Source organism: Larimichthys crocea, chromosome I (assembly GCF_000972845.2).
Source record: "Larimichthys crocea isolate SSNF chromosome I, L_crocea_2.0, whole genome shotgun sequence".
Taxonomy (NCBI): Eukaryota; Metazoa; Chordata; class Actinopteri; family Sciaenidae; genus Larimichthys; species Larimichthys crocea.
The window spans coordinates 21,933,542-21,947,585 of NC_040011.1; the positions used below are offsets into that span (position 1 = coordinate 21,933,542).

The 14,044-nt window shown below is 41.3% G+C and overlaps 1 protein-coding gene across 4 annotated transcripts in view; it reads left to right on the forward strand.

Annotated features, from left to right (window-relative positions):
• The first annotated feature begins 484 nt into the window (after positions 1-484).
• ltbp1 (latent transforming growth factor beta binding protein 1) overlaps positions 485-14,044 on the forward strand; it is a 101,659-nt gene continuing 88,099 nt past the window's right edge. For all 4 annotated transcript variants that reach the window (XM_019267704.2, XM_019267711.2, XM_019267718.2 and 1 more), the window contains exons 1-2: positions 485-1,448; positions 7,510-7,580. In XM_019267704.2, coding sequence (XP_019123249.1) covers positions 1,150-1,448; positions 7,510-7,580 — 370 coding nt within the window. In that variant the 5' untranslated portion in view covers positions 485-1,149. The remainder of the gene's footprint in view (positions 1,449-7,509; positions 7,581-14,044) is intronic.

Consider the following 14,044-nt stretch of genomic DNA (forward strand, 5'->3'; position numbering starts at 1 on the left):
AAGCTACATCAGCAGGTTCAGTGTTAAATAACCCCAAATCCAAGAGAGTCATGCATCATGTAAAAAGACCACTTCATGTTATTATCATTGATGGTAGAAAGAATGGACATCATATCTGTGACACATTCAGACTTATTCAGAACACAATTTAAAATCCTTCTCTTCACCTACAAAGCTCTTCATGGTCAGGCACCATCATATCCTAAAGAGCTCATGCTGTTATAGGACTAGACTGCCAGGGGACTCCCCATGATGCACCTAGCCCTTCTCTTCCTCTCTCTCTATTTCCACCAAACTTACATGTCTCATTAATTCATGTTACTAACTAAACTTCTTCCCTGGAGTTTCTGTGCTCTGTCGTCCAGCAGGTTCTCGTGGATCGTGGCTGCTGCTGTGGTCCTGCATGGCGTCCACTACACATTTATTTTTATTAAGTCATTATTGTTACCATATCTCCATTACAGTTTATAGTTAGTTATTATTTTATTACTGCTGTGTATCTGTGTCTCTCTATTCATCTATATAAGGTTTGTTGCTTTCTTAACTTCCCAAGTTTTGATATATTTTTAGATTATATTCATCATTGTGAGTGTGTGTGTGTGTGTGTGTGTGTTCATTCAGTTACGAGCAGTGTGTGATTAGGGGGGTCTTCGGTCTGGATACCCTGACAACCTTGGGCCCCAAAAACCTCTCAGATAATCTCTTGGAGTTGCTGTGCACCCCCTCCTCCCTGCTGACGTCACGTCTGGAGGCTGGCTGCTGTTCACCTACAACAGAAACTTTCCTGGAGTTCTGAGCTCGACTGACTGCGGACCGAGTCAAATCCTGCCCAGAGGAAGCCGCAGCAGCCCAGAGGCCTTCATGCTGTAGAAGAGAGAGCGGGACCAGATCCACTCCTACAGCCGAGGAACATTCTTACCGTACATGTCTCGTTTTATTTCACACTTTTCAAAGTGAGGCCAGCGTCTTCCCCTGGGGAACGTTACTTTAACGTACTTGTGCATTCCCCCAGCGGCTGGAGGTCGCTCTGTACAGGAATATGCTCAGGAATACATACGCTCTGCTTTGACTTTTTTTCACGGAGCTCAAACTAACGTGGATCATTTTTTCTCCAGAAAACTTTTTCCTAAGCCCGTCCTCGGTGTGGACATGGCTTGGATTACACGGGGCCTCTTCTTATTTTCCTTCGGTTTGTTTCTTTGGCCGGTGCGTTCATCGGCGGAGCAGCCACAAAGCTCAAGCGGCTTTAGGAGGCTGTACGTGGTCCAGCCCGGGCCGGGGCCGCGAACGTACAACGTGGGACTCACTACCAGTTTCGGCAGCCAGGTCCGGACGCGCAGGATGGGGAACCAAGCCGCCTCAGCCCCGCAGTTCAGTCAGCAGCAGCCGGTCGTCCGTGTGAGCGGACAGGAGCAGAGCCAGCAGGAACAGCTCATGAAGCTGTCGGGGTAAGGACGTGTGGAGAAGCATGTAGAGGACTTCATGACTTCATGATAACCCTCTGTTATCAAGGAGGCAAGCACGACAACCGGTAAACTTTGAGAAAAACATCCGAAAAGGAGTCTTACAGGCGGGCACTGGTTTGATAGAAGACAGGACCACCGAGAGGCAGACAGACAGGCAGACAGACAGACAGACAGTGAAGTGGTTAATCCCTCTGGACTCAAACACACACACACACACACACATTGGAGTTGACAGTGTTGACTTCTAGTTAGCTGGATACACACTCAAACTGCTGACCTGTTAAATGAACTGTGTTTGGTGTTTGATTTCTTGCATGTGATGATATTGTTTCATATAATTGTGTTGAGTAGATCCTCACAGGTAGTCCTAACTCAGAGATGGATGATCGGCCTGTCTGTGTGCATGTGGACCTCTCCTCTCCACTCAAGTTCTGCTTTTCTGTTTGAGTGAGCAGTATTCCGCTGGCTGACCCTGACATTACTCCAGCTCTGACTGATGCTGCAAATCACTGCCACGAAATGTGTTGTTCTAACTGTACTGTAATGGTAGCACAACAGATCAGCACACACTCTTGGTACACCCTCATGGCTCTACTTGACTGACATCTCTCATTCCATCATAGCTCCACATGGCTTGAATCTGAGATTAGAACCCTCTGATGGACTGGCTGCAGGACAACAGCTTGGTTCTATTAATTGTCCCAGTATCAGTGACAGTGAACCCGTATGCACTGTAGCAGGTCCTCCCCTAAGTGATACACCTGTGAGTTTCCTGCTATGACATGTCAAAATGTGTGCTGTGCGCCCAGTCCACAGGCCTTTGATTACATCCCAGCAGACATTTAAACAAGCACAGGTGTTACTGATAAGAATAAAGATGGCTCTGTTCTATTCAGACGTCCCAGTAAGCCATGACAGTGTGACGGTGAGCCAGCACAATATCAGGGGCCCCACTTGTATGCTAAAAGTTCATGTGTGTACAACAGGCAGAAAAGGCATACACTGAGGAATAATCAAATTTATAACTCACACACCTCTGCATACAATTTTATACATCAGGATCAACTTAGAAATGTGTGTGTATGGATGAGCCTTCTGTTCTACCATTAACGGCCACAGTTCACCATGAATGCTCAAAACAAATCTCTCAGGAATATAAATCTATACATATTGCTTCATGAAGAGGATGTTAGCCGGATTCTGTTCAAAATCCATTCTAAATTCAGAATCCATTGAAATCAGCCTTCAAATTCTACAATCAAAATCAAATGAAGGATCAAAGATCCTCTCAGGGTTTAGTTTTCTCTCCACCTCTACTTACTTGTGCTCGTCTGGTGTGTGCCCAAAGACACACGAAGAGGAAAACTCTTCAAAGATGACACAAAGTTTGTGTTCTTTGAAAAATGACTGCTTGATTCCATGGCGTTAAACTGATATTTGTTGTTACGTCGATAGAATTCTGATTATAATCATGTATGAATAAAATTGTATGAAAAAATAATGAATAATAATCATAATATATTATAATAATAATTTCCCATATTTTATCTCCCAGTGACGCACATTGTTTTTAACAAACTTATGTCATCTTTGGCCATCCTCTTTGGTTGTGACTATTTCAATTAAAGGGAAAATGTCTGCATCTTTTCCCATAAAACATTCTCATTCTACGAGTGAACACCACAGCAAACTCCTTTCTCAAATGTAAGACTTTAAAGTTTCTTTGCTTACATACCAGTGAAGACTCACCTACGCATATTTATCAGTTACTTTTCAAAATCCAAACCCTCTGACTGGTGTGTTTATGTCAGATTAATCAGAACACACAAGGCCAAGTTGCCTTCTAAGTTTCCATATGACCAGTTTCTGACAAAAAATGTAGCATTTTAAAAGGCATTTTTTTAAATGGAGTCTGGCGCAGTGCTCACTTCCCTTCAAACACACTCAACACAAAGAACAATGAGAGCAAAACAGCATCATTGATGTGTTTCATCTGAATATTCTTTTTTCTCTCTGTCTCACTGCCTTTGGTGAAACACACAGCTGAGAATAGAGAAAGTAGAGCGACAGCAAAACAGGGGAAAGACTCTGAGTTGACTATTCTGCTATTCACGTAGTTACATTTTGCCCTCTGATAGGAAAACTGGTACTAAAAGTTAAGTTTACAGGGGAGATTTAGCCCCATGCACGTACCTCAGACACCAGAAATGACATATGTCCATCAGCAGGTGGCGCTATAATCAAGGTAAATGTGTTTTGGCCCTTAACTCCCATCGTGCGTTATACATTCAGAAAACAAGCGCATTTCCATTTTCCCTACTTTGCAAGCAGTGAATCCAATTTGCACAAATCCTTGCACATAGAATCTGTGGACACTCCTGATCAAAAGTTCTTTAAAGAACTTTGACCATCCATACATAGTCATCATGTTAAGGGAGTGATGTCACACAGATCTGTCTGATCAAGATGAAACTTAGGCACTTAGTAACCGTGCTCCAATTAGGCTATGGGCAAACAATGGCACGAAGCAGCCACTAGGTTGCACCTTTGTTGCAAATTGTTGAAATATGCTAAAATAATTTTTCCGAACTTTTGTCTGTGAACTGAATGTTTTCCAGTCTGTCTTGCTGTCAACCTGTGACCTGAGCTTTTGTTAGTAAAACAAGTTATGTGTGCTATAGGCCCGTCGATTTACAGTCATCAGAGATCTTCGAGTCATTCATGCGTTTTCTGTATGTTGGAGATATCAGCCTCCACTGTACTGTACTACACTGTGGTTCATGAAACAATGACTCATCATTATGTAAGCCAGTGGTATTTGGTCTGCATTTATGAAGCACTTTATGAGTCTACCAAACACCCAAAGTGCTTTACACCACATACCAACATTCACCCAAAGACCTAACTCTGTTACAATGACGATATGATGATGTGAGTCGTGAGTTCCTAGGTTGGGCCTCGTCAACTTCACTGTCACAGGGGATTTCTGCCTTCCATTTCATATTAAGTATCACAAAGCCAAACCACCTCTCATGAACTCCGTGTTTGGGAAGGCAAGTCTGGAAAACATCCGGTGAGAATTGGTGGAGCCCAACAGATTTGTGCCAAAAATCTGATAATAGTGATGGAACATTTCGATCATGATGTGACTTGACTCAAACCCCCTGATCCTTTTGTGGACAACACTTTCACTTGGTGTTACAGATCTGAAATAAATCTTGCTGCGGCCTATTTCTTAACTTAAATTTATTCACTTCAACCAGTGGGGACCAGTGGGGTACAAATTGGTGATTTGATTTGATGTTGACATTTTAGTAAGAAAGATAACTGTCAGTAATCTAATACAGTGGATATAAAAAGTCTACACCCCCCTGTTAAAATGCTTTTCCCGCCTTTAATTTGACCTCTAACATGAACAATTCAATTGAAAAACAAACTGAAGTCTTTTAGGATAAAAATTAAAAACTAAAAAACTTACAATAACTTACCTGGTTGCATAAGTGTGGACAGCCTCTTATAACTGGGCTGTGTTCAGAATTAACCAATCGCATTCAAACCCATGTTTGAAACCCAGGGAGGCAAGAACCTTACAGCGACATTAAACGAGCTGCAGGAATTTCTGGCAAGTACTGGCTGTGTACTACATGTGACAACAATCTCCCGTATTCATCATATGTCTGGACAAAGGGGTAGGTTGGCAAGGCCGAAGACTATTTTTACTGAGAAAATCATCCAAGTCCGGCTAAATTTTGGAAAAAAATACACAGTCATGAAGAAGAAAATGTCTTATGGTCTGATGAATGTGTTAACCAAGGTTAAATTCTTTTGCTATAATTTGATTTGGTGCAAAAACAACACTGCACATCACTCAAAAAACACCATACCCAGTACTCGAGTTGGGGTGCCATCCCCCCTGGGAGAAAAATGGTCAAAATCATCCCTCTTCTAAAACGGTCATCCCTTCTTCCATCCCTTATGGCATTTTGTCAATGCATGTGAAAATGACTTATATTTAACCCTGGAAATAGAATTACCATTCGACATTTAGGGGGGCTTTATGAAAATCAGCCTATTTCCTATGACAGCGGTTTTCAAAGTGTGAGGCGCGCCTCCCTTGGGGGCGCCAGAAGACTTCAGGGGAGGCGCGGCGGGGGAAAAAATAAAAATATATCTTACAAAGATATGTGTCTCATCACTGTGCGATGAAAACTCGGAGAGCTAGCCCCCAAAGAGTAGCAAAAAAAATCCACAAAATGACAGAGTATGTCTTATCTTTGCTGTTTCGTGTCAAAAGTTCTATTCCAGCATGAAGAAACGCTGCTAATGTCTCCTGCTAATGTCTCTGCTTTAGTTTGAATCAGTCACGAAGCTCCTGGTTGTTACATAAAGACAAAGAGGCTTTGACAGTGAAGTGTGACCTCTTGCTGCGATATACTACCTTTGGGTTTACTTCATTCTGGATCGTCATTGGTGGGTCAAAGGTGAATGTGGGCGGTACTAATAGATTCTCCTGACTCTGATTGGTCGACAGGTGACAGGTGTCAATCATCCACACTCTGTGTTGTTTTAGCCTTAGCAGCACCGCTAGCTGCTACCTGCTGCTTCATATTCTTTAATACCGCTTGTTTCAAACATCGCGTCGTCTTAAAACTCGAAGTCTTCTTTCCTCCTCCTTAAATTGTGTTTTTTTAAGTGAAGATGTTTTTTTAACAAAAATGTGTTTAAATGTATTTAAATATGTTTAAAAACACACAAAGATGTTAAAAACATACACAAAGTTGTGTTTAAAAAAATATTTGAGCACATTCACAAATAAAGATATTTAAAATGTTTTTACAAATATGTTTAAAAAAGATGTGAATGACATGATGTCCATAGTTAAGTGGTTATTGTTTCTTTCCGATAAATAGTATTGTCATGTGCAGGCCATGCAGACCACTGGCAGCATCATGCTTTGGAGCTGTTTTCTTACTGCTTGCTTCTGGAACCGGGGCCTTAATCAAGGTGGAGGGAATTATGAACAGTTCCAGATACCAGTCAATTCTGCCACAAAACCTTCAGGCTTCCGTTAGAAAGAAAAAAAAGAAGTGGAATATCACTTTTCAGCATGACAACGACTCAAAGCATGCATCCAGATTAACAAAATCATGGCTTCACTCGAAGAAGATGAATGTTTTGGAATGGCCCTGCCAGAGCCCAGATCTGAATCAAATTGAACATCTGTGGGGTGATCTGAGGAGGGCTGTACACAGGAAATGCTCGGTGACAAATGACAGATTTGGTGCGCTTTTGCAAAGAAAAGTGGGCAAATATTACCAAGTCAAGATGTGCTATGCTAATAGACTTCTACCCAAAAAGACTGAGTGCTGTAATAAAATCAAAGGTACAGTCGTCCCTCGCTATATCGCGGTTCACTTTTCGCGGACTCGCTGTTTCGCGGATTTTTTCAGTGTAATTTTGCATGCTTTTTTTTACTGCGTACTGTACAGTATGAGCGCACATTGTGTTCTGCGTCCTGTTTAAGGGAGTACTGTACAAAATGCGTGTAAAAAGGTGTATAAAAGTGTGTGGTTAGGGGTTTTACGGCCTTAAAACATGTATAATAATTTTAAAACTCATTTCGCGGATTTCGTTCATTGCGGGTTATTTTTATAACGTATCCCCCGCGATAAACGAGGGACCACTGTATTAGTTTAAGGGTGTGCACACTTATGCAACCAGGTTATTGTATGTTCTTTATTTTTTATTTTTTCCCCTAAAAGATTTCAGTTTGTTTTACAATTGAACTGTTCATGTTAGAGGTCACACTAAAGATGGAAAAGCTTCTGACATGATTTATCTTTGTCTCATTTTTTTACTTCACAAAGCATTTTAACAGGTGTGTAGACTTTTGATATCCACTGTATCCATTTGAAATAGCATGTTTTCAAAGGTGAAAGTTTAGTCCTGGCAGAGCAAAGTGAAAGTTTTGGACTGTTATTGCAATTTTGTGTGTGTGTAGCTGTTTTATCGGCCTCTTGCTTGTTTTCTTTCTTGTTTGCAGGGTGAATGTGTGTGGAGGCCAGTGCTGTCATGGATGGAGTAAAGCTCAGGGATCACAGCGGTGCACAAAGCGTAAGTGTACAGTAAACTCCTTCAACACTGCAGCGTCTCCACATTAATACCACCACTCCAGTCTACATATAAATACTGGCTGCTGGCCAACATGCTCCAGACACTCACACCACAAACTCTTCTCTTTCTTTGAAGATGTGTTCTTGGTTCCTTCCCTTTGTGATGTGATGTTTGGCTGTTAGCTAAGTTGTCGACTTGCTAGTGTTTGATCATAACTAATGTAATCAGAACAAATACTCGAGTACAGAAGATATTTACAAAGGTGGGATTACACTGAAACTGAGGGCAACAACTCACAACAAAAAAACATTTTTTTCCCTTGGCTGTCACTTCAACTGTTTTTTTTTGTCTGTCTGAGTCGCTGGTACCCCACAGTGGAAAAGTGAAAATGAATCCCTGACATAAGAACTTAAAAAAAATCATTAATATAAGAGAAATGACCTGAAAGTGTTAGCCAGCCACAGACAACATTCACCTGAATTTGGCAGGTGACCATGTCCTTTTCACATTTGTACCTTGTGAAGCTGACATCCTGATAAAATGACATCTGGCACTCAAATGGGCTCACCTTTTTTTTTTTTTTTTAATACTGCAAGTGATGCTGACAAGCAAGTTAACAACATGAATGAGCAGTTTTGTTCAGGCGCTGCCTTACACATGATGATAGGAGCCAGTTGACATGCATGTGTTCTTTCATGGTGTCAGTAAATGTTGTGGGAAAAGTTTAAATCTGGGCCATTTTACTGTTATGTCACGCACAACACACACTCTGTATTTAAACTGTATTTAATAATAAACTGAGAGGATTTTAAAAGACACAGCTAATCACAGATTATATGGCATAAATCCGGAATGTTGCTGTCATAAATAAGTATATGTTGGATCTTTACTTCCTGTTGTAAAGCGCACATTATTTTTGTTTGCTTCTTTTCTTGGCAGCCATAGTTGACATGTGATTCAGTTCTAGAAAACCCATCTGATTCAGGAGAAATGAGGAGACATTCCAGTTCCTCCTCCAGACTGAATGAAGTCAAATGTGGTCAGATTATTGAATTGCAGGGCAGAATAATAGTGCTTTGTTTTCAACCCACCTAAAGTGAAGACATCATGGTTATCTGCAGACAAAACATTTCTGTAACTTTGGAATAGCTAAGTTTACCTTCCTGAGAGAAAGCAGCAAAAATGTGAGTGGAAACATACTGCTCTATGGACTGCAGCTTCCTCTGTAACTGTGTATATGTAAACTTAAATAATAAAACTGAAGGCCCTTGACAAGACAGAATCAGTGCTGCATTAATGCTTAGCTGATATTAGAGGTGCTGCTATGTGTTGCAGTTCTACTCATCACAGGCTTCAGTGCAGCATTTTACTCTATGTGATATAATTTCTCTTGATTATTATGTCCACAGATTTCTCAGATAAATCAAATTCAAATTTTATTTGTATAGCCCAAAGTCACAAAGTACATTTGCCTCTGAGGGCTTTACAATCTGTACAGGGAGTGACACCCTCTGTCCTTAGACCCTCGGTTCCAGTGAGGAAAAACTTGCCCACAAAAAACCTTTAACAGGGAAAAATGTGGAAGAAACCTCAGGAAGAGCCACAGAGGAGGGATCCCTCTCCCAGGACGGACAGACGTGCAATAGATGTCACGTGTACAGGACAAATCAACACAAACATACTGTACAATTACAATGAATGATAAAATGACAATGAATTACAATGAATGATAAAATGATTACAGTAGCAGTGGAACCGGTGATAGAGATAGAGAGACACAGATGCACAGCAGCAGCAAATCATGAACTAACTATAAACTGTAATGGAGATATGGTAACAATAATGACAGTGGTAATATATGTAGAGGACGTCATGCAGGACCACAGCAGCAGCCACGATCCACGAGAACCTGCTGGACGACAGAGCACAGAAACTCCAGGAAAGAAGTTTAGTTAGTAACATGCATTAATGAGACATGTAAGTTTACAGATGGAGAAAGAGACAGAAGGTTTGAGTAGAGTGTTCAGTAAGGGAGATGTGAGTACACCTTCAACCAATACCGTGCCTGACTAGGCACAACCCTGACAGACAGACAGACAGAAGGAGGAGGAGGGGCTGACAGTTGCTTTCATAAGTTAGAGTGACAGTCGTCACCAGTGGCAGGTCTTATCAGCTGTGTCTAATAAACGTTGATTAATATTAATGTGAGTATTTCAAATTCAGTTGGCTAAAACTATTGTGGTGCATATTTGTAATACTCTGTAAGGAATAAGATTCTGGTTTTGGTTGTCTGCAGCCTAATATTTTTTGTGAATACTGGACCGTATGCTCAAGGACCTTGCATAGTTGTGATCATTCACATTTTTTAAAAACTTTGGGAAATGTAGTTTATTGACTGCTCTGTTTTGTACCGACTGCTGACTCCTCATTCTGCTTTTAGTTTCTTTAATTTACATTTTTCTGCAGAAGATAGACAGGACAGCATAGGCAGAGAGAGGATGACATGCAGCAAAGGGCAATGGACTGAAATTGAACCCAGGCCGCTGTGATAAGGACTCTACCTTTACTGTAACATGTAAGCTACCACAGTGCCCTGACTCCTCATTCTTCTTAAATGGCCTGTAAACAAGGTATTCGTAGTCTGTTGTAAGCCACGTTTAGGCTCAAAAACTGACTTCCATAGAAGCAGTGCGTCTGCAGATTAATTCCATACCTTATATGATATGATCCAGTTAGACACAACACAAGATAAATGAGTCTTAGCCGCTATGTTGACTAGGAGCTGCAAAAGATACACTGTTGGCTACTGCAGCATGATGGTGTTGTCAGTTGTTTCAGTGGCTCACAATATACAAAGTGCAATCCCACTGTAAATATGTTCAGCAGTACTCGAGTATTTGTTCTGATTACATTACTTATAATCAAAAACTAGCGAGTCGACAACTTTGCTAACAACCAGGTCACCAACAGCAGACACAGCAGCAGCTGATATCACTGACTAGTCCAACAGCAGTCAGCCCAGAACCAGAACCTACAGCAGAAGCTAATATCATTGACTAGTCCAGCAGCAGTCAGCCCAGAACTAGAACCTACAGCAGCAGCTAATATCATTGACTAGTCCAGCAGCAGTCAGCCCAGCTCGGCGTCTGTCTTTCAGCCTTTTATTTCACCAAGCTCTCACCAACCACCGCTTCTTGTTTACACACTCTCTCCTTTTCTCTTCTTAGCTTCCTCTGACAACATCCATAGAGGCTGCTGAGCTTGGTTATATTGCTCTGCTCAGGTATTAAGGTTATTTTTATGGTAGAAAGGCTTCTTGAAACATTCTTAATAAAATGTTAGTTATCATGTCAGTACAGAGTTGGTACACTATCAAAATAGAAAAATAGATTTTTTTATGTTATGCTTTTCTCTGTTGATCGGTTGGGATGGTAAGTAAACTGTAGTGTGTTCAGTGTGCTGGGTAGTGAGGACCAAATGTAATGTAATTCCTGACCACTGGGTGATAGTCATTCAGTCAGGCTGGACATGTGGGTATGAAGACTGAGCCAGGAACAGGTTGTCATCACTAGTTGGTCAGCACAAAGTCTGAGGACTCGCCCACTGATACCATCTGTTCCTGCTGCCTTCCTGGTGTTCACACACTTAAAAGCCCTCCTGACGTCATGCTCACATAGAGAGTGATAGATGTGAAAGGTGCCCCTCCTATCCAGTCACCTCTGCTTCAGCGGTTCTTGCTTGTTCGCTGCCAAATGGCCTCAAAGTGAGCATAAAAGTTGTTTTAGCTTACCTGCTAAAGACGCATCAGTACAGGAAGATGGGCTGGGTTTGTAATCTGTCACAGTTTTTGAGCCCTGACCACACGCTTCCTGTATTGCCCTCCTGGAACTGTAGTTTCTCTCTGTAGTCTCTTTTGCTCTCCTTCTTACATTCTAGGCTGCTGCTTTATAATTGTAACCACATCCATGAACGATTAACTAGTAGACAATCTCTGCCTCGCTCTCCTCCTCTCATACTGAGCAGTGACAAAGAGAGAAAGAATGGAGCAGGTAGAGCAGCAGTGAACACACATGCTTGTTTTACGAATGTGAGACGCCCTGTTTGACACAGAGAGCGATGGGCCTCTACATGTGTACAGGTGTATGTATATACACACATATGCATACATGTATATGTGTGTGTTCTTACTGTCCTTGTTCTTAGCTGTTTATTTCTGTGAGAAAGTTGAAGCTATGAAAATACAAAGTCCTTCTGTGTGAATGAAGCTGATTCTGAACAATCCGAACCTGAACAGCTCATTGTAAACATCCATAAAAACCAAGCTGATGTACATATGCAATAAACAGAGGGCAGTAAGTGGGAGTGGGGTAGGTGGTCAGCAGGGGCCTCTAACATGTTCTCTGGGTAAGACGGCAAACAACATTCACCAAACTGTGGTTTCCTCCGTGCTGGGTGAGAATTTCTTTTTGTTAAATGGTTTTGTAAATGGTTGTTGATCTTGTAATAAATATATCACTAGAGCCGAGTCAAAGGGGCTTAAGTACGTTATTGTGAATAACAGGGATTTTTAATATGGTGGTGTTTATATAGTGTCATTATTGGCCGGCGGAAAGATTAGTGTATCTATTGCTCAAAAGATTAGCGAGGACCATAGATTCTCAACAGACAGCCTTATCAGAGCTAATCTGACCTCTGAGGGCCAGCAGTGACTCAGATGATGTGGAATTCAATACCTCATATATCGATGTCATATCTTTCCACCGCTACCTACTTCAATGAACATCTGTCTCAGCCACATGCAAGGTTACAACAGGCTGTTGCACTTACCCATAAAGTCTGAGCAATTTTCTTTCCTTCACTTTGGAATTTTAAGGTCTTGCATCAAGGCAGTGACACAAAGAAAATCATTATGCCTCCCAGCTTCTGCTTCTCACTTTGGATCCCTACCACATGAACACAGCCGCACACACCCAAAATATTTTTAACTCTTGCAGACCCCTCACAGACCTCGGCGAGGGCATAGAGGGGCTCTCCAAGCACCAGGCCTAGCATGATCAAAAGGGCAAGGACATCAGCAGGAATGCTCTGTTTCCTGTCCCCAGCTAATAAGTAAATTACCGTCACTTAGTCCATCACCTTGTCACAGAATGGACCTCTTATGTAGCTGCCCTCAGTGTGAGAGAGAGGGAGAGAGAAAAAGAGAAAAGTATTTGGAGAACAGATGGCAGTCTCAGCTCCAGGCCAGAGAGGGGTGGGGGAAAATGAAAACTATTTACGCTAGTCGGAAAAAAAAGCAAAAAGCTTTGACCAAGACAGCAATGATATCATCTTTGAGGTAATCACACCATGGAAGAAGGGTGTAACTCCCCTGATACTACATTTCTAGAAGAATACATGGTATATTGTGTTGTTAATGCCCTTAAATGTATATTTGTATGTTATTGCAGTGTGTTACAGATGCATTAAATATATAATAATAAAGTTATCCTTTTGCACTTTTAACTGGTTCATTTAATGTGTGAACATTATCAGTAAAAATGTGTTTTTGGCAGACTGCAGTGCGTCCTGACTGTGCAAACATGTAAAAGTGCTTAAGAACTCTCCCGTTCTCTCACTTTCATGACCTCTGAGGCAACAGAGACTCGGAGAATCCAAAATAAAATTAGATAATCTGTTAATTGATCAGGTGAAGGGAACCATCAGCTATAATGTGATGTGTTGATAACCCTGTTTTGCTCTTTGGAGTGTAAACTGATCCACAAATGACGTGACAGGAGTGGATGGTACAAATACATTCCTTTACATTATGTGTTTATTAATTAATTAACATTAATCTGTGTTAACGTTCTGTCTTGTTCACAGCTAAAAGCACTACACTAATAAGCTTCTAGTATGAATTTCACTGTGCAATTTCTGGTTTGATAGTTGTTAGACTGTCATTAGATTTTAAAAGCTTTGGAAAATGTCCATTGTGGATGTATGTATGTCCACATATATATATATAAACACTAGTGAAAGCCAGGGACTGATTTCAGTGTCTATATCAAAGCTCTACATGCATTTTCACTGTCCCATTCAATGCATCACACAATAGAGGAGCCATCAGAGAACTTTTAGGTGGCAAGTTTCCATGTTGAAATTGTAGAAGGTTGTGTAGACTGTGAAGAGAAATTGTGCCCGTACTCGTCACTTCCTCTGAGAGCTGCTCTTTAAGTGGGCATACTGTGGCTCTCCAATCGGTTATGTCTTAGTCTAGGCTGCAGTGATAGGTTGTAGTTACATTGCTAGCTTGCTTTGGAGCTCACTCAGCAGCTTGTGGGGCTGAATCCTGTACTTTAAGCAAGTATGGTCATACAACATGTAAAGAAAGAGTCTATATCTGTTGCAGATATAGAGGCTTGCAAAGCCTTGCATGTTGCACTGAGTGAGTTGTACACATGCAACCCCCTTTTTAGATGCTGTTA